The sequence below is a fragment of the Artemia franciscana genome, chromosome 1 (assembly GCF_032884065.1).
Source record: "Artemia franciscana chromosome 1, ASM3288406v1, whole genome shotgun sequence".
Classification (NCBI taxonomy): Eukaryota; Metazoa; Arthropoda; class Branchiopoda; order Anostraca; family Artemiidae; genus Artemia; species Artemia franciscana.
The window spans coordinates 48,944,762-48,966,714 of record NC_088863.1 but is presented as its reverse complement, the minus strand read 5'-3'; the positions used below and the strand labels follow the sequence as shown (position 1 = coordinate 48,966,714).

Below are 21,953 nucleotides of genomic sequence, written 5' to 3'. Positions count from 1 at the left end.
TTAAAAAGTCGGAATAGGAAAATCTGGTGCGTAGATCGCGAATGTGGACTTGTTTCTGTGTTTTGACCATACTTGAGGCGTTTACTCCCCCCCCCCCCCGACACACACAAGTACAATATAAAGTGTGCATCAATATATGTTGGAAATTTGGTGAAATATTCAATAAAAATTAGAAAGAGTGCCACCTAACCTTCATGTCTCAAGGAAGAATTCCTAGTTTGGTCCTTTCAAAAGTTCAACTTTAAAAACTGTTTTAGGTAGGTAAGTTTTTCTTTTCTGGGACCTTGAACATCACAGACAATGTATTATGATCTTCTTCATTCAAGATTGAAAGAGGATAAGATTTCAAACTTAGATGTACTTTTGCTTATGTTATGGTATCTCAAGCAACTTAGGCCAGGTTGGAGCGGAATGGTCCAGTCAAGACCGAGAAGTAGTTGAACGAGACCATCCCAGTAAAGCCAACATTTCCTCTCTTCCTATGATCGATCTACCTTCAAGCAAAGAGAATTGTATCCTTTCTATACTGACATTCATTGCGTATCTAGCTGAACGGTACGGATTTACTCCGGTCATAATCTTTGACCAGCCGTTGTGGAGGAAGCCCATGAAGATTATTACTGCAGAAAGACCTGGAACAAACGTTACACAAGCAGTTGTTAGACTAAGGGGATTCCACAACCTCATGAGTCTTGTCGGTGCCATTGGATCTTTGATGGATGGATCTGGACTAAAACAAATTTTTAAATTGATATATGGTTCCGATACAGCTCCTCATCTTCTATGTGATAAGGCTATTTCTCAAGCACTATGAGCCCATACCATTGTAGACACAGCACTTAATTCGAATCTCACAAAGGAATTTATAGACGAGGAATCAGATGCAGAACTTGAATTGAATACAGAAAACGGTCCAGCTTAGTGAAATCAAAGACCTATAATTGAAAGTAATGGATGGACGAACTTCTCTTGATCATATCTCCCAGTTACCCTTTGCATCTCCACGCCAAAAATTGAATTGGTAAAAAGAAAGCAAGACATATTAAGAAATTTCGCATAGGTATTCTGCCAAATTTACTCAGTGTAAAACTCCCCCTGAAAAGTTCATCCCCTGGAAACTTCCCTCTCTATGAAAAATTTTCCCCGTATAAAATCCTCCCAGCAGATAATTCATCCTCCGCCCTCTACCCAAAAAAAGTATGTATACTGCCTAGTAGCAGATAAAGCAATGGGTAAATTTCATAACTTAAAAACCTTTCCCCAGGAGATGTATTTGGTCATTTTATCTCTAAACACAGAGTTATTGGGACTTTCAATTATACTGAAGAAAAAAGCTATCTCAAAATTTTGATTAGACGATTTTGGGAAAAATATGGTGTGGGAGGGGGCCTAGTTGCCCTCCAATATTTGTTCGCTTAAAAAGGACACTAGTACTTTTCATTTACGTTATAATGAGCCCTCTCTCGAATTTTTAGGTCTACTGGGTCGATATGGTTACCCTTGAAAAAAGCAAAAACAAAGAAACACGCATCCGTGATCTTTCCTTTGGCAAAAATTACAAAATTCCACATTTTTGCCGATTCAAGTAGAGTTCTTTGATAGGTTGAATCCGATCGTATGAATTTAATTAAAATGCTATAGCTTGGAGAGGGTCTTTCCCCATTTTTTTGAGAATAAGACAAATTTTCTCAGGCTCGTAGCTTTTGATGGGTAAGACTAAACTCAATGAAACTTATATATTTAGAATCAACATAATAAGTCAATTCTTTTGATATCTATTTCATCAAAATTTCGTTTTTTTAGTCTCAATAACTATTGAGCCGGGCCGTTCCTTACAGCTTGTTACCACAAACTGTTTGATTACCCGTCAAAATCCGAACAGAGATCATTGAAATATTGATCAATTTTCTGCGTTACTAATGGTATTTATAAAACTTTATAGTTTTATGAAATTTAATTAAACAAATAGAAAAAAATTTCAACTAAACTAATGAGCAAGTTTAAAACTTAAAACAAATATACATTACTCTTTAGAGGGACAGCCCCCTTCTAAGCACCTTGCTCATTAAACAAAAGTTTGGTAGTGCTTTGAAAAATCTTATCTTTCCAATTGCAAATTTTCTTAAGAAATTAGAAAAAATCCGAACATCACTGTAAATAGTTAGGAGCGAAGGAGGAGGCAGCCCCTTTCATATAAAGAAAATCTGTTCAAATAGCTTTCAAATCTTTTCCTTGATTTCATTTGAAAAGTTCTTTTTTTATTTAATTTCTGATTGTTTTCCGAATCATGCCCGTCCTAACCAACTGAAAGAATTGTATATATTAAGAATTAGCATGAAAAACCGATACTGCCGGTATAGCAATTGTCTTGAGAACTCCATTTTTAGTTCTGATGAAAATTGGTCCAAGTCACTTTTTACTTCCAGTTTTTTAATCACAAACTATTTGATAAGATTCTCTTGTCACGAAAGTTTTTTAAACCTGTTCATTTTATTTAGTTGAATAGGACAATAAAAAGAAGGAGCGTTAATTTGACAACTGTATAGTAAGTTTAATTTTTTTCTTTTGCTAATCTTTTTTTTATGTCTGAATATATAAGGGATTTAAGTTTGAGGGGGAGAATTGACCTATTATGAAAAATGTACCTTTTACATGGCCGTTATAAAATCAAAAAATGGTATTTATGCAGGCAGGATGATTTTTGAGTATCTCTACTCCTTCTGTAAACTATTCTAAGGCGTAGAAAATTGCATTAAAGACAAGTCTATATCTGCTATAATCTATGGAAGTAATAAATCTTTCTATAATTTTTTGTTTAAATTTGATTTTCTTTTAGAATTAAATACATAATGATTAAATATATTATTGACTAAATAAATCGATCGCTTTGCCAGGAATTCTTGTCGTTTAAGATTTACTGTATTTTCTTTCATTTTGCGTACAATTTAATGACTCTTTTATTTGAGGCTTTTTCCTAAAAGTATTTAAAATAAACTTATTCCTACGAAAAACAATTCTCGAAATATATTCCCTGTCACCCGACCACCATTGATATTTTGACGTTTGCCCCCCCCCCAATGGGAAATTTTCTGTCGGCACCTTTGGTCTATATGGGTATGTACTTTAAGTTCAGTTAGTCATATGTTGCATTTATTCATTCATAATAGTGTACGGTATTTATTATTCTGAAGTTATTATTCATTATAATTCCTGTGTATTTAGTTTTTGTTTATTCATTCAAAGTAATTTATCTTCGTTTTAATTATTTATATGATGGGACGTTATTTCTACTCGTTCGGGTTTGAATATAGTCCTTTACTTTGCATTGTTTTTTTGACCAAGCTTTCTAGAATCATAAAAAGGGACTTACTTCTTTAGGCATATAGCAAACGTAAGGTCTCCCGTTTCGTAGACTTCCTCTTTTTAGGAATACTATCCTTTCTTCAGTGGTTTTTCTATAAACAGGATTGTCAAAATCTGTTCCGAAATTGCCTTTTTTTAAGATATATTTATATAGAACGAAGCAACCAAGGACTAAAACAGCAAATAAAATTGTCAGGCCGAGAATAAGGGGCAGTACTGAGATTCCACTTTGTATTTCTTCGCTAGGTGTTGGGGTAGTGTCCATGCCAAGAATCTGCTTTAAACTCTTCTCCTGAAATAGGTGAATATCATTAGTCATAGAATGTCTTAAAAAGAACTTCCATCTCTTATTAGATTAAACTTTAACTAAATCTGAAATCAGTTCGGAGATATAAAACCAACTCTCGAACAGTAAGAATATTGAGACTTGTCGAATATTTGAGCTACCATTCTATTTGTAACTAGACCTTTCACAGGGGATTTTCTCTCGGATGGTAAACTATAAGGTCTTTATGGCCACGATAATGACTTAAGTTTGTTCTGGGTTAGATTCCGATGCGCTTGGTCGACACTGTGCTGTTATTAGAGGGTCAGTTTTGCTCCAAGTGTATCCCAACTTGCCCATTCCAAACTTATCGCAACTTGGAGCTAGTAGAAATAACACCTGAATTTTTAATATTAAAGTTCTTTTAAACTTATTAGACCAAAAACCACGTTTATAAAACAAAAAAAAATACTAGCTCCAAAGCGCCCATGAAAATTCAAAAGTAGATTGGTGGAGGGGTTCATCATAAAGGGTAAGATGTTTTAAAGTGGTCTAACAATCAAAACTAATTTCCAATGCTTTTTTATACAATTGCGTGGTCTGCAACAAAAAGCGTAAGTACTTTTCACTGATAAAAAAAACAACAGTAGAACATTTCAAGAGATAAAACCGAGGAAAATTTTGTTGCCATTACGATATTTAAATGCCCATTACATACTTTTTAATATTTCAGAAGATATGAACCTCATGCCCTCCACTCAAAATGTTAGTCCGACCCATCAAAACGTAGCAAAAAGGAATATAAACAAATGGTTGATGGTTTTTTCTTGTATTTTTTTTTACAAATCCTGTCCCAAAAAATATCCGTTTGTGAACCCCACCCCTCCTTCCCCCCCCCAAAAAAAAATTCTGGACATGGCCTTGCCTCCCACGCAATAATATATAGATACCGTAGAAAAATTTAAACTTGGATGAAGGGGAGCTGGCAACCTAGCACGATGTCCCTCAAGAGCACATGTCTAATGCTCCAACAGAAATCATAGCATATAAAAACGAAGTTTTCCTACTTTTATTCTGGGAAGATCTCATGCAATGAGAATTGGCCCCTCCTCCTCTGGGTGACCAAATTTTTTACTAAAAGCGCAAGATTTGTTGCTACTGAGGAAATGCAAACTTTTTTGAAATCACTACTCCCTCTAGGAAAATATTAAATCGAGTTTTTCCCCCTACCCCCACCAGCCCAATAAATTTCACGCGGGTATTCCTGGTTCTTACCTAAGCTGACAGAGAAAATTCTTTTAAAAACTTGGGAGATGATCAGCTCCAATCGATGTCACTCGCACGATTTTATGTTAAGACTAGAGCCAAGGAAATTTGGAGAATGTTAACTAGTTAGACTTTTCAGCTTTCAACTTTTGATAGGTTTAACCATATTAATTTACATTTCAATTTATGATGTTTATAATTAGTTAACGATGCTACATGATTACAATATGACTGCATACGGGATTGTTTTAATTAAAATTCTATATATGTATAGGTGATAGTTTCAATCTAGTCCATTCAGGGTCAATGATTTGTATCATCGAACTGATCTTTGAATGCTATTTACATTCATAAATATATGTTTTGTCATAAATTACCTCTATTGTGGTAATGATGCTGCAGGAATGGGTGAAGGTATTGAGATCAAAGTATCCTACCTGAGCTGTTGGAAGGATCTTAGACTAGGTCTTCATTTTCCTTCCAGTCTAAGCAACTTTATCCAGGTCAGCAAATTTTTCCAGCTCACCATTTGAATTACCAGAAAAGTATATTTAAAGGATAACTACTTAAACTTCAGGAAAGAAACTAAAATGCTTACTTCGCCTGGAATTTTTCGTTAAATTTGTAAAAAAAAAAGTAAGAAGTTATATTAAAGCGTAAAATAAACAGGAAAAATACTTTATGTGAGGGTAGCTACTCCTTTCTGAACCCCTTGCTCTTTACTTTAAACTTTGACTTTTTGTCTCTGTTCTTTAAGAACAGACTGCTGCTCGAACTCAAGGGCCATTGGCAGGGCTATATACAGGATTTTTGGCGAGGGGGGGGGGGGTCACTTTTGTTACGTTTCTACGAGTTGGACAAAATTACGCATGAGAGGCTCAACCCCCCCCCCCCTGAATATTTTCTTGGCTATTGGCATACAAACTTACAGGAGGGGTCAGCATCTAAACTATGAAGGGTTTTATAGTAGTTAAAAGTTACTTATTATACCATATCACTGGGTAATGGGCCTTGTTTTTGAGCAATGTTTCTAAAGGAACTGAGAAAGAAAGTCAGACTTCGGCGGGAAGAGTAGGGGTTATCAGTTGAGTAGTCCCCCTCATATAAGGAATAATTTCTGTCCGTTTTAAGTTCTAATTTTCCTTCGTACTTGTTTTTAACGAGTTAAAAATAAACTTTAAGAAATATTAATTTCTAGTAGCTTTGAAGTCGTGCTCAGGCCTATCTGAGACTCAATAGGGGTTGCCACCCTATCAATCCCCCCGCACTGCATATTGTTAAATCGTACATACCATTATCATTCAATCGATTGTCAATGTCTTGTATTGGTAGCCAAAAATTTCCTCAGGATTTACACAATTTATTTATCACCTAATTTCCTTTGCGTAGTAACAAGTGACTATTACGATATAATGTAATTTGAAAAAAAATCGATGGCAGAAGATAAGTTAGGATGAATTTGAAACTTGAGCTCAATTCACGGATGAAAGAGCATGGTTGTGAACAGGGTTGTATACAGTATTATATGGTGGGGGTCGAAAAAGATTTTTTCGGAGGGCTTTAGAACAAAAACTTTAAAATACGCATGGAAAATTTGTTTATGCTCATTTTGTACTAGCCCGACAAAATTCCGGGGAAATAGGAAAAGATAAGGCTCAAAACCCCTAGTCCCCCTGGCTGTGAAAATTTTTCCCTTTTTAAATAAAACTTTCAAAACCAAGGACTTTTTTCAAGTTATAATTAAGCTATAATGAAAAGTAAATTGAAAGTTTTAAATATTTTAAGATATATTACCATTATTGAAGACAGGGGTGCCCACAGAAAAATTTCCAGGGGGCAGACACCAGAGTAGCAGTGGTGGGTGGGGGGCACAGGAATATAAATATTAGGAAATATTTTCTTTGGAGAAAGAAATATAGTTTTGAAAAAAAAGTGAAGTGCCCCCCATTGGGAAAGCAGTCATAGTAAAAATCGCTTCATTATAATCATCATTTAAGAAATCCCTACTGTATAAGTTCCAAGCTCAAATATACAACATTTAGAATTTCACAAGAAAAAAAATCCAGAAAAAATATTGTGGATGCATGTTTATTTTGTTTATTCCCAGGGGTGATCATAAAAGCAAGCAATCTTGGTGAAATCTACTTTATTAAATTCATTATATCAGAAAACCCTGTCGTAGAGGTTTCAAGCTACAGTCTATAAAATGTGGAATTTTGCGAAAAAATTCTAGAAGAAGTAGCATGGATGTTTGTTTATTTGTTTTGTTGCTTTTCCCTGGGATGATCGTATTAAATTAAAGGTCCTAGAAAATTGGGGAAAAGCTTAATCAAACGCAAATTAAAACCAAACTGGGACTTAGCCCAAAAGAGAATATATTTGCAATCAATTCCCAATTCTGGTAACCCAATTGATTTAAAAGTACCAAGAAAACAACGGCCCTTAAGTCCCATGAACCTTCAGACAAATATAGTAAGATGCCCATGCGCAACGGTACAAAGGAGGAAAAGACAGGGCGGGTCAGGAACACCACCGATAAATTTCTTTGGGGTAAAGGGAGTGGATAATGCTACAGGAAACTGTTTTTTAGCAGCTTCTTATGGTAATATTTTCTTTTCTATTTATATAAAATATTTCAATGAATTGAAGCATATGTCTGAAATGTATTTATCGATTAGAAAATCTCATTTTAAAGGTTTTTATGGCTTCAGCAAAAGAGAAGATCAAAATCTGCATATAATTCCTATCCACTTACAATGATACCCCTCTTTGCCCACCTAAAATTCTGCAGCAGAATTATTAATAAGGACTTACTGAATACAAATATTATTCATTGCAAGTTTCGACGGCAGCATATATTCAAATTTTGTCTTGAAAATTTTGTTTTAATTCTTAAGCAGAAAAACTGTAAAAGTAGGGCAATACTAATCAATTTACAATTATTGACATATACGTATTAACAGCAATAAAACAGGCGTTTAAGGGACCGATACATCACATTATATTTTTTTTAGACCTGGGCATGATTCGGAGAACAATCAGAAATTGCACTTAAGAAAAAAACTAGTTTTGGAACTGAAAGTAAGGAGCAGCTTTGAAACCAAAAATGAACACAAATTATTCTTTTTACGCCATTGAATTAGAAAAGAAGGTTTTTCAAATCACTAAAAAGGAAAAAACTCACTTAGCATTTTTTTTCAAAATTATATGTAGTCTTACAAAATGAACTATCAGTTCTACCAAAGCCTAAAATGCTTGTTGTGAAATGATCGGCAACTTAAAAAGGGCTCTATATCTTCAAATGTTTGCTTTATTGAGCCCTCATTGAATAATCTATGACTACTGGTTGGACGCAATGATTACCTAAAAATAAACTCAGGCTTGCGTGAACTTTCTTCTGTGGAAAAGTTAGATTTTTTATGGCACTTGGTATTAACCAAGTGACACATAGCAATGGCCAATTCTGTCGGTCTGTCTGTCTGTCGGTCCCGGTTTTGCTACTTTAGGCACTTCCAGGTAAGCTAGGACGATGAAATTTGGCAAGCGTATCAGGGACCGGACCAGATTAAATTAGAAATAGTCGTTATTTGACCATCTGGGGGGGGGGGGGAGTGGGGGCCGGTTAATTCGCAAAAAATAGAAAAAATGAAGTATTTTTAACTTATCAGCGGGTGATTGCATCTTAATGAAATTTGATGTTTGGAATGATATAGTGTCTCAGAGCTCTTATTTTAAATCCCGACCGGATCTGATGACATTGGGGGGAATTGGAGGGAGAAACCTAAAGTCCCGGTTTTGCTACTTTAGGCACTTCCAGGTAAGCTAGGACGATGAAATTTGGCAAGCGTATCAGGGACCGGACCAAATTAAATTAGAAATAGTCATTTTCCAAATTTGACAATCTGGGGGGGGGGGGGGTAATTCGGAAAAAATAGAAAAGATGAAGTATTTTTAACTTATGAGCGGGTGATTGGATCTTAGTGAAATTTGATGTTTGGAATGATATTGTGTCTCAGAGCTCTTATTTTAAATCCCGACCGGATCTGATGACACTGGGGGGAGTTGGAGGGGGGAACCTAAAATCTTGGGTAACACTTAGATTGGAGGGATCGGGATGAAACATGGTGGAAAAATAAACACAAGTCCTATATAGATGATTTACATAAAAGGAACGGATCCGCTCTCTTTGGGGTAGTTGGGGGGGGGTATTTCTGAAAAATTAAAAAAATGAGGTATTTTTAACTTACGAACGGGTGATCGGATCTCAATGAAATTTGATATTTAGAAGGATATCGTGGCTCAGAGCTCTTATTTTAAACCCGACCGGATCTGGTGATATTGGGGGGGGAGTTGGGAGGGGGAAACCTAAAACTTGGAAAACACTTAGAGTGGAGGGATCGGGATGAAACTTGGTGGGAAAAAAACACGAATCCTAGATACATGATTGACATAACCAGAACGGATCCGCTCTCTTTGGGGTAGTTGGGGGGGGGGGGTAATTCTGAAAAATTAGAAAAAAATGAGGTATTTTTAACTTACGAACGGGTGATTGGGTCTCCATAAAATTTGATATTTAGAAGGATATCGTGTCTCAAAGCTCTTATTTTAAATCCTGACCGGATCTGGTGACATTGAGGGAAGTTTGGGGTGGGGAAACCTAAAATGATGGAAAACGCTTAGATTGGAGGGATTGGGATGAAACTTGGTTAGAAAAATAAGCAGAAGTCTTGCATACGCGATTTACATAATTGGAACGGATCCGCTCAATTGGGGGGGGGGGGTTAATTCTGAAAAATAAGAAAAAATGACGGAGTGATCGGATCTTCATGAAACTTCATATTTAGAAGGACCTCGTAACTCAGATATCTTATTTTAAATCTCAACCGGATCAAGCGTAATTGGGGGGGCGGGTTGGGGGGACCGGAAATCTTAGAAAATACTTAAAGCGGTGAGATCAGGATGAAACTGGACTGGAAGAATAGAAACCTGTCTAAGATACGTGACTGGCATAACTGGACCGGATCTGCTCTCTTTGGTGGAATTGGGGGGGGGGGCAATTTTGAAAATTGAGGTATTTGTAACTTACGAAAGGGTGACCAAATCTTAATGAAATTTGATATTTAGAAGGATCTTGTGCTTTAAAGTTCTAAGTTCAAATTCCGACCAGATCCTGTGACATTCGGGGGAGTTGGAGGGGGAAACCGGAATTCTGGGAAAACATGAAAATTGGGGTATTTTTATCTTACGAATAGATGATCGGATCGTAATGAAATTTGATTTTTAGAAGGAATTCATGTCTCAGAGCTCTTATTTCAAATCCCGACAAGATCTTTTGACATTGGGGGGAGTTGGAGGGGGGAATCTTGGAAAAACACTTGGAGTGGAGGAATCGGGATGAAGCTTGGTGGATAGAATAAACAACTGTCCTTGATACGTGATTGACAGAATCGTACTGGATTCGCTCTCTTTGGGAGTTGGGGGGAGGGGTTCAGTGATTTTGCGAGTTCGGTGCTTCTGGACGTGCTAGGGAGATGAAAATTGGTAGGCGTGTCAGGGAGCTGCACAATTTGATTTGATAAAGTCGTTATCCCAGATTCGACCATCTGGGGGGCAAAAGGGAAAGGAAAATTAGAAAAAATTAGGTATTTATAACTTACGAGTGGGTGATCGGATCTTAATGTATTTTGATATATAGAAGGACTTTGTGACTCAGAGCTCTTATTTTAAATCTTGACCGGCATTAAGCCTCTTATTTTCCTTTTCAAACCAATCTATTGATTTATAGAATTTTGTTAGAGCTCATACCATATGATCTCTTGGCTCTTCTCGCCTCGTCACAAGTGCCACATGAGCTCTTAGCTCTTGTTTTTTTTTAGATAATACTCTGTGGTTCATAACATGTTGAAAATAGTTAATTCTTTAATCTTTATCATGGTTGCAACTTTAACTGCAACCTAGTAAAAAAAAAACTGAATAAAAAAAATTGCCATCTGACAGTGATTCAAGAATGGTATCTATGTTTTCCATTCACCTTAAAAATAAAAGTTTATAACGAAAAGAAAACTATAGTGATTTTGAAAAAAAAAGTATTTCGAAATTTGGGCCTGATCGAAACAAAAAACACACCAATTGGAATTAGCATGGTCGATAACCTTGCACAGGAGAATTATAGTCTCTCACCTTGAAAAACAAGGAAAATAACTTTTTGGTATTTGTAGCACTTCTCCTTTTTTTCTTCTTTGTTTTAACTAGGACTAGCGAGCAATCGAAAATCATAGAAATTTTAGGGCTTATTTTAAAGGAAATTGGGATTCAAGATGGTAAAGTCTTCAAAACAGAACCTCCAGAGTGGATGAGAGCTGAACCTGATTGCCATAGATATCGGGATCAGAGATATAACGACCATTCCCATAGGAAATAGGATTCAGGTTACCGGATTTAAGGTGGTACAGTGTTCAAAGAAGAACGTCCAGAGTGGATGAAAGCTGAACCATATTGCTATAAAAATCGGGAGCAGTGATATAAAGGCCAATCCCAATTGAAATGGGATTCGGGTCTATTTGTTGAAGATGGGGAAGTTTTTAAAAAAGAACCTCCAGATTGGATGAGAGCTGAACCTAATATCCGTAAATATCCAAGTCAGAAACATAACGATCACTCTCTTAGGAGACGGGATTCAGGTTATGGGATGCAAGATAGCAAAATCTTCAACAAAGAGCCTCTAGAGTGGATGAAATCGAACCTATTTACTATAAATATTGGGATCAGCGATTTAACATTTTTAATTTTGACAAAGGAACTTTATTAGATCGAGAGGCGTGGTATTCGACAACGTTTGAAGAAACAACCAAACAAATTACTTAGCATTGTCGGTGTGACTTGGTGATTGATGCATTTTGTAAAGCCGGTGGAAATACTGTTCAGCTAGCAATGGTGTGCAAAAGAGTAATTGCTGTTGATATAGATCCTTCGAAGATTGAGAAAATGTGTAACAATGTAGCAGTCTACGGAGTCAAGAATAGAATCGAATTTATAGTTGGTGACGTTATTGAGCTTTCGAGTAGTTAACAAGTTGATTTTGTTTTCATGAGCATTCCTTGGGGAGGACCAGAATATATGAAACGGAGGATATTTGGTTTCAGAATAATGCCAGTTTATATATCCTTGGCTGTAAAGCGTGCCTTGAAGACAATAGAGAATGTTGGCATATTCTTTCCCAGAATTTTGAACTGAAGACCGATTGGGACGTTGGCCTTTGGAAGTCGTTATGAAATTTAAGCAAACCGGCCGGGGTCCAGACTGAGAACAATTACTGTTTACGCTAGGGATCTCAGTAAATGTCATTACAACTACTTCTAGCCATACATGATGTTGCGGAAAATGGGTTCAAAACCATCTTTGCTTGGGAAAAGGTGTTTGGAAATTTAAAAGTGTTATTTGCCTTGGTTGATTATTAATAAGTTCAGTACTATCCAAAAAAATATAAGCTGGAAAAAAATCATTACTTCATTTTCAAAGGTGAATCTACGGAACCAAAGTTTGAATCTACGTAACCAAAAGATGAATCAATCGAGTCAAAGGTTGAATCTATGGAGCCAAAAGATAAATTTATGGAACCAAAGGTTGAATATACGGAACCAAAGGTTAAATCTAGGGAACAAAAAGATGAAGCTAAGGAGCCAAAGGTTGAATCGGAGGAGCTTTCAGCATAAAATAAAAGACAGAAATGGAACACCCTTTCCACACATACTGAACTTCATTACTGTATATATTCCGAACAGCGATAAAATCACAAATCACATAAAAGATCGGATTCAGGTCTATTCGCCGGTAAAGTCATCGAAAAAAAAACCCCTTCAAAGTAGATGTAAGCAGAATCTAATTGCAGAATATGTTGTACCATTCTATATATAAATGTACCAGTGTTAAGTTCTATGCATACATGTACCTGCTCTATGTGCAAATGCACCAGTGTTCGACTTTATAGGTAAATGTTGCTGAAATACTATGAATATTTTTACATTTCATATAATAATTTAGCAAATTTTGAATTGAGGTTATCTTTCGTGTAACATTATTTCAGTTGAATTATTCCGTAATCTGCTTAATGTACCTAATATCACATAGTAAAAATTATATAAACGCGACTTGTTGTCTCATTGTATTCCCAACTTTTTCCTATAAGATACGATGCCATTGATATTTCTTTAAACATTCATTTCAAAACTTTTTCCAAAAATCAAGTTTTTCAAATCAAAGCAGACCTCCATTAAGCAAAAAATGAGCAGCAATAAAGTCAAGTAATTTTCCAAAGATAAAATTACCTCAAATCATTAACAATAAACAAGTAGAATCCAAAACAAACGGAAATTACAATAAATAGAGGAGTCGAGCTCAAAATGAACAAAAAATTAACATGAATAGAGTTGGTAAATCCCATGCCTTCTCAAGACCAGAACATAATTTCTGTTTAATAGAAAAAAAAAGAATGACTTTGGATTATCAATTTAATTTATATATATTGATATTTATTCTTTAAATTTTTAATAGCTTTTTATTTAGTAAAATAAAAGAAAGTGAAAACAACTCAAATGTACCGTGTTTTTAGTAAAGTCCAAATTATTTTCTGGTCTTGACAAGGAATGGGGGTTATCAACCCTACTGATGTTAATTTTTGCTCTTTTTGAATTTGACTCTGCTATTTATTGCAATTTCTATCCTTTTTGAGTTTCATTTGTTTATTGATTGTGATTTGCGTTAGTTTTAGCCTTGGAAAATTCCTTGACGTTATTTCTGCTCATTTTTGGCTTATTGGAGCTCTTCGATTTTCTTTGTAAAACTTGTTTTTTGGAAAAAAGTCTTTAAAATTAAATCCTTTTCGCCTATATTAACATAGTCGTTTTCATAGAAAAAAATATTATATATCTTTTCGGATTTTTTTATAAGACTCCTTAGTTTGGGACTCCATAGTTTGGCTTGCTATTTATGTTGGAAAAACTTTTCAACAATTTTTAATCCTGACAAAAATTGTATTTTATAATATAATTTTAGACCTCCTCAAGAACACCTGAACAATAAAACTAATACCAATCCCGAAATATTTTAAATATGCTCTTTGATAACCTAGATACACTTACACTCTTTTTATTTTTTCAACTGAAAGTACAAAAGTAGTAATAGTAGCAGCCCCGGAAGTTTCAACTCAATACCCCCAATCGTTCTCGATACATTAACGAGGTTTTGGGAGGTTGACATGCCCAATATCCCTAGAGACATAGATACTCGACCATTACACTACACTGAACAAAATGGCTGTCTCCAAATTTTGACTGGATGTGTTTGGAAAATGAATGGGCTTGGACGAAGGGCTGCTTGCCCTCCAATCTCTTTTCAAACTTAAAAAAATTACTGGGAACTTTTATTTTAAATCAGCTTGGCTCCTTCAAATGTTTCAATGCCATTTCTAGCTATTATAGAGTGGCACTGCCGGTGATATTGCTTATATAGCATTTTGAAAACCTGCATTCATACCATTTTTTCGTTTCATTTAAACTCCCCCCAGACGTTCCCTAAAAGTTTCACCTTAATACCCTTAGCGTCATAAGTTACAGTAAATGGAGTGGTAGTGTTAAAAGAATACACATAGTACATTTTGGCTAGTTCAAAATTCGCGCCAATTTACCCTTAAAGGTCTGACTTCATAATGTAAGCAGTTCTTGAGATATGACTTTGTCACCTTTTTGAAAGTTCACATGCTCACAGTTTGTTTCGATTTAGTTCAACATCCGCCTAAATATCCCTTAAAAGCTTCAGTTTAATACCCTAAGCTTGCGTAATAGCAATAGTTGTAGTAGCATTAATAGCAACACACGCATAACAGCTTTGGTTTCTTTAACGTCCACTTCAACACATGCTGATAGTTTCAACTTAATACCATCAACCATCCCTGAAGAATTTTTGATGCTTCCTCTTAACTACCTGTGTGAGTATATCGTGTTTCGATTAAGTTCCAATCAGTTTCAATATATTCCAAATTTGTCACCTTAATACTCTTAGTTTTAATAGCAGTAGTAGTAGCAGCAGTGGAATTAATAATCGTAGCCTTAGCTTTAGTGGCAGTAGTAGCAGTAGAAGTAGTAATAATAGTAGCAGCACCATTAGTAGAAGCATTAGCATTAAGATGCAAATTTTTTTGTTAGTTCAACATCCCCCATAACAAGTCCTGTTAGTTTCAACTACACACACTAAACTGTTCATAAGATATTGCTTTTTAAGCCCTTTAGACAATCTACATAGAAATGGCGTGGTGTGATTCAGTTCATCTCCCCTCCTCAAAATTCCTTGAAAATTTCACCTTGATACCCTTAGGCATAGTTTTAACAGTAGCCACAGTAGTAGCATTGATATTACTAGCAATAGCATTAATATTAATAGTGGTAGTACTAGTTGCAGTTGTTGTACCTTTTGGTCAGTAGAACATCCCTCTTATGAAGTCTTGGAAATTTAAACTTCATACAATAAGCCATTGCTGCGATATTACTGATAAATCCTTTTGGTAACCTGTATGTTCATACAGCTCTTGAAATGTTCCTCTCAATTCTCTTTGCCTTAGAAGTAGTAGCTGAAGCAGTAGTAAGATTAGCTGTGATAGTAGTATTAGCGGGTGATTATTACCTTTGGGTTATATAATGTTCTTCTTTAAACATTCCCCAAAAAATCCAATTTAATACCCAGATCAATTCTTGAGATACACTCTTTTGACAATGTGCACGTAAACAGCGTCTTTTGATTTAGTTCAAATTTCCCCTACACTTTAAATTGATTAGTGTGGTAGTTGTAGTGGTGGTAGGAGTAGCACTATTGATACCATACAAATATTGACTTTTTGACCATCTCCCTTATCATTTCCTGAAGGTTCCAAATTAATATACTCACGTCATTCCTGAGTTACGCCCTTTAAACACACACTCCGTAAACACAATGTTTTTTTATTTAGTTCAACACCCCACAACATTTTCTGAAAAAATCACCGGAATGTCCTTCGTTTTCCTAAAAAGTAAAGTTTAAACATACATACCTTTCTCAATAACATAAACAATGAAATAATTGTCTAACTTACAACCCTTGCCCTGAGGACCGTGGAGAGGTTCACATCCCAAAAAACACAATGACTGGACCTTTCAAAAATACTGAACAATATAGATCTCTTAGAATTTTAATCGGATGTTTATTGAGGAATGATATGTTTGGGGGGGGGGGATTGCCCTCCATTCACTTCTGACTCTTGAAAAGGGTACTAAAACTTCCAACTTGTAATAGAGTTAGCCCCATCAGACGCAAAGTTTATACGACCACCCGTCTCATAAAAACCTTACATGCCCCAGGGCAAAACTTACAACGCTTGCCCCTGGGCTCTGGGGAGTTGTGCCCACCCTGAAAAAATTGTTATAAGCTCTTTGAATACTGGTAACAAAATGGCTATCCCTAATTTCAATCAAATGCGTTTGGGGAAGAGGTAGTTAGTAAGGGGGGGGGCTATTTTCCCTCCATCACGTTTGACTCTTAAAAGAGAACTAGAATAATTTCCAATCAATTAAGCTTCTTCTAAAGTTTATGGGATAGCTCCCCTCCGTTCACTTTGACTCTAAAAAAGGGCAATAAAATTTCTGATTTCCAATCCAATGAACCCCTCCCAAATTTTAAGCGACCACCCATTCCATAAAACCCTTATATACCCTCAGGGCATAGCTACAACCTTTGCCCTGAGGGCTGTGGGGGTCTCATCCTCAAAAACCTAATTTCAAGACCTTTCAACTACGCCAAAAAAAATGATTATCTCAAAATTTTAATTTGAAGTGCTTATGGAAATAATGGGCGTGGGGGTACTGGTTGCCCTCCAGTCACTTTTAACTATTATAGAGGACACTAGCCTTTTCAATTTCCAATCGAATAAGCCCTTTCCGAACTTTCTACAACAAACAACCCTCTCAAAATTTCTATCAGATACGTTTCGGAAAAATACGACGTGTGTGTGCTGGGTAGCGGGGGTATCTACCCTCTGATCACTTAAAAAGGACACTATGACTTCTGATTACCAATCCAATGAGCTCCCTCTGAAATTTATATGACCGCCCTTTCTATAAAAACCTTATATGCCCCATAACATAACTTGCAACCTTTGCCCTGTGGGCTGTTCAACTACAATCAAGGTACACTAAATTTTCTCAAATAAAATGACAGTAAAAACTAAAAATGAGCCATAGTAATACAAATAGTCAAGGTACACTAAATTTTACTCAAATGAAGCTGACAGTGAAAAGTAAAATGAGCCATAGTAATAAAAAAGGTCAAGGTACACTAAATTTTTTTCAAATGAAAATGACAGTGAAAACCAAAAATGAATATCCATTTGAATGATCGTTCTCCTGATCTTTAATGACTGTTAGTTTTGACGATCTCCATCACCCCTGGAAAAAAAACAAGTAAACACACATCCGTGATCATTGTTCTGGCAAAAATTACAATATTTTGTAGATAGGAGCTTGAAACCTCTCAGTAGGATTATCTGATTTGCTGAATATGAAGGTGTGATTTTAATCAATATTGCTTGACCTTTTGGGATTGTTTTCTCCCCTTTTTTGAAAATTTTGCAAATTTTCTCAGCCTCACTGCTTTTGATATGTAACACGGAGCTTAGTGAATTACTTTTATTTAGAATCAGCATAAAAACTTTTTTTTTTCATTATAAAATCACGAATGACTCAGTTTAACTTTTTGAAAAACCACTCAGTCGTTTACAACAAGTTTGAAGTTCTTCTTCCGAAGTATTTTGAGCATAGCAACCATGACGGTTTGGATGTTTCGATACTTCAAAGATAGCCAAGCTAACTGATTTTGGCTAGTTTCTTAGCTTCTTACTGTTCTCGTTAAACGACCCCTTTGTTTCAGTAGTAGATCTTACAGAATTGGAACAAAACTTAAACTTTAGCGTAAAGAGAGAGGTGCTGAGGAGGGGAATACACCATCACATACATATTAATTTGTGTTCGTTTTAAGTTTTAATGTTGCTCCTTAATTTCAGTTGAAAAAACTTTTTTTTTATTTAATTTCTTATCTTTTTTTTTCAATAATACCAGGAAATCTGGGTACTTCTAACTCCATGAAAAAATCCCCCTCCCCAGGAGAAAATCTTCTAGACAATTAAATACCGGCGGAAAATTTACCCTGGACAATAACCCTTAACATCTCCACGCGACAAAGAGAATTGAGTCGACAAAGAGAAAGCAAGACGTATATATAGAATTTCTTATAGGAATTCTGGCGAATTTCCCCAGTGTAATTTTTACCCAGAGAAGTTCACCTCCTGGAAAATTCTCACCGGGGAAAATCCCCCAATAGAAGATTCGTTCCCCTCTCCTGCATTTGAAAAATATATGCATACTTCCAAACAACAAAATGCTATACATAAACAAAGGAAAAATGTTATAACTTATAAATCTTTCTTCAGGGGCTTTGGGGGGGGGGGGGTAATATTACTTCCAAAGGTACAATTATTGAGACTTTCAACTATGACGAACAAAACGGCTACCTCAAAGTTCTGATTAGACGATTTTGGGAAAAAGGGGGCGTGAGAGAGGACCTAGTTGCCCTCCAGTCTTAATGGTAACTCTCAAAGGACACTAGAACTTCTAATTTCCGTTTGAATAAACCCTCTACAGATATTCTAGGACCACTGGGTAGAAAAAATAACCTCGGGAAAAACAAAAACATGGAAAAAAACGATTGAACTCGCACCCGTGATCTTTTTTCTGAAAAAAAAAATTCCAATTTAACCCATAATAGAATTTGACCCATTTCTGGAAGAGGGTTTGTAACTCAATGGCTATAATGAGAGAAAGGTTGGGATGGCAAATACACGGTTTGTGGATGAAGGATGACATATTACCAAAGATTATCCTTTTCGGCCAATCGTCTTGGGGTAAATGGAAAGAAGGTCGTCCGCGGTTGGTGTGGAAGAATGTCGCAAATAAAGATTTATAAGAAATGGGAGCTTTCTGTGAGGGTGAACAAGAAGGAGGTTTTCCACAGATTAGGATGGAGGAAGAGCTTGCGTAGCTGTGATTGCCTCAGGCGGCTTGGTGCTGCAGTGAGTTGTTAGTGGTAGTAGTAGTAGCAGTGTTATTATCCCCATTTTCTCTTCTTTGCGATTTTTGTCGTTTTGTGTTAACTTGCACTCCTTTCCCAATGAAGTTTGTGGGGTCATGTTACACTCAAAGGCATGTTCATTGGCTATTTCAGTCCTAAGCGTTTACACCCCAACCCCCCGTGGAAAACACCCCCACGCGGAATATACCCCTCCCGAAAAATAGCTACGAGTTAGTTCTTCTTATCTTCCAAGTGCAAAACTACCACAAATTCCCATTAATAAATAAATGAAACACAAAACGAACAGAAATTACAATAGATAGGGGGGAACCCCTTCCCCCCCTGCGCGGGAAAATGGGGTCTTCCGAATTTGATTGAGTTGTGTCATGTGATTTAAGTTTTTTTTTTTTTTTTTTTTAGAAGTGAGAGGAATTTACTCACCATAAGTATGTTGAAACTTAGAAAAAAACACCAATCCTATTTTGTTGGTAAGACTTCCGTATGAACTTCTCAATTTTTTGGCAGCGGCGGGCACCAAATTCAAAAAAAGAAAAGAAGAAGAAAAAATGTAGTCGAAAAATCATCAAAATTAAGCTAAAAAATATGGCCCCAAAAAGTTAAGAAGGTTTCTCTGCTTTGAACAGTTGGTTTTGGGATCCCAAAAAATTCTTATTGTTTAAGCTCTTACTGACGAAAGCGCTGTCAAATTCTACGAGTTAGTTCTTCTTATCTTCCAAGTGTAAAACTACCACAAATTCCCATTAATAAATAAATGAAACACAAAACGAACAGAAATTACAATAGATAACCTAGTCAAACTCAAAACGCGCAAAAATTAAAAGGAGTAGGGCTGACAACCCCCATGTCTTCTCAAGACCAGAACATAATTTGCACTTGACAAAAAAAAAAAAAATAAATAACCGTGGATACATATGCTGATATTAATTCTTTAAAATCTTAATAATATTTAATTGGTTTATAAAAATAAAAACATTTAAAACAAATCAGTGAAGTGCAAATTATGTTCTGGCTTTGGGAAGGCATAGGGGTTTTGAGCCCTACTCATGTTAATTTCTGCTCGTTTTGAATTTGGTTCTGTTATTTATTGTAATTTCTGTTCGTTTGGGTTTCATTTATTTATTGATGCTGATTTGTGTTAGATTTACGCATGGTAGATTATTTGATTCTATTTTTGCTCATTTTTAGTTTAATAGAGTTCTTCACTTTTCTTTGAAAACCTTATTTTATGAAAGCTTTAGTTTTTCTTTAAGAATTCAGTTTGGTCTGCTGTTTGTATGTTGGAGAAAAATTTTTGTTTAATTTTTAACAACACACACACCTTTGAAAATCATGATCCAAATAGTAGTGTTTAACTTAGTTTCAAATCTCCTCTAGTTGACCTGAAAAATAAAACTTAATACCATTCCCAAAAACTTCTATCTATGCTCTTTGACAGCTTGGATGTACTTACCCATTTTTGATTGAGTAAAATTTTAGGAGCAGAAGCAGTAATACAAGTAGCTACAAAAGTTTGAACTTAATACCCTCAGTTTTTCTTGGGACATCACTGAGATGTCTTATTTGCAACCAGCATTAACACAGTGTGTTTTGGTTTAATCTTAAAGCAACATTTAGTTTTTAAGCATAATGAACAAATTGCATCGCTTTAGGAGGTTGACCTACACAATAGCCCTAGAGATATAGTAACAAGACTGTTCAGCTATGCCGAACAAAATGGATGTTTTAAAATTTTGATTGGAAGTGTATGGAAACTTATGAGTTAAGGAGGAGGGCTTATTGCCCTCCAATCAATTTTGACTCTTATAAAAAGTTACTAGAACTTTGAATTCTCAATCAAATAAGCTCCTTTGAAATGTAAATGATATTAATAGCTATGATAGAGCAGCGCTGGCTATGGTATTGCTAATATGACCTTTTAATAATTGCATGCGTATAGTTTTTTTGTTTAATTGCAACTCACCCTAAATTTTTTACTTAATCAAATGCCCTTAGTAACATTAGTTACAGTAACCGAAGAAGTAGTATTAAAAGTATACAAATAGTGACTTCTGCAACCCGCCAAAACTTATCCTGAAAGGTCTAACTTAATAATGTAACCTGTTATTCTGATATTTGCGCTTGGTGAAATGAGAGGTACTTGGGGGGGGGGGGGGGGGGTAGTTAATCCCTATCACTTCTGACACTTAAAAGGAAACTAGAACTATCAATTTCAATAAAATAAGCCACCTCTAAAGTTTATACAGCCATCCCTTCCAAAATAACCTTAAACACACCAGGGGCATAACCCTCACCCTCAGGTTCTGATCGTTTATATCAACCTCAAAAGCATTATTATATGATCTTTGGACTATTTCGAATATTTGTCTAGTGACACTTATTTAGTTATTTTTGTAGTAATCATTTTTGATTTGAATAAAATAAATAGTATGAACAATGTAATGGTTTTCAAACTTACGGTGCTTGTGATTCCTGGAGTTCATTTTCCTTTGAGGATGCCCCTTTCAACACTTTCTCTTGTAGAACCAAACTAGTAAAGTGTCTTAGTTTTTGTCTGTATATATTTCTTGTATTTGGCAAAAATTTCTTCGGAAGAAAGCCAAATGATTCAATTTTTTCTCGTAGTCCTTCAATTAAAGACCAACTTATTAAACACTAATAAAACAATTAAATTTTAAAACAAGAACAATAAAAAAATTAATTTTTTTTTTAGTGCTAATAATAATAGTAGGATAGAAAACAGGATTTACCGTATAAATTAGCAATGTTACTACAATTAGCAGAAGGTATTATTTTATAATGTTTATTAATTTACATAGGTGCACAAATATATTAAATAACAAACAATTTTTTTCAACAGAAAGTATGAGCAAAATTAAAACTTAATTAACCAGAA

The 21,953-nt window shown here is 35.4% G+C and overlaps 1 protein-coding gene across 5 annotated transcripts in view; it reads right to left on the bottom strand.

Moving 5' to 3' along the window:
* Positions 1–21,509, bottom strand: part of LOC136030919 (uncharacterized) — a 112,473-nt gene extending 90,964 nt beyond the window's left edge. Inside the window, exons 1-2 of one of the 5 annotated variants that reach the window (XM_065710035.1) lie at positions 19,481–21,509; positions 3,371–3,655 (exon numbers count right to left, since the gene is read on the bottom strand). In XM_065710035.1, the coding sequence (XP_065566107.1) occupies positions 3,371–3,655; positions 19,481–19,483 (288 nt within the window). In that variant the 5' untranslated portion in view covers positions 19,484–21,509. Of the gene's footprint in view, positions 1–3,370; positions 3,656–4,903; positions 5,679–6,186; positions 6,617–6,688; positions 8,183–8,257; positions 8,276–19,480 lie in introns of those variants that run through there. The other 4 variants (XM_065710058.1, XM_065710042.1, XM_065710025.1 and 1 more) reach the window with 4 other exon arrangements.
* Between the last annotated feature and the right edge of the window lie 444 nt (positions 21,510–21,953).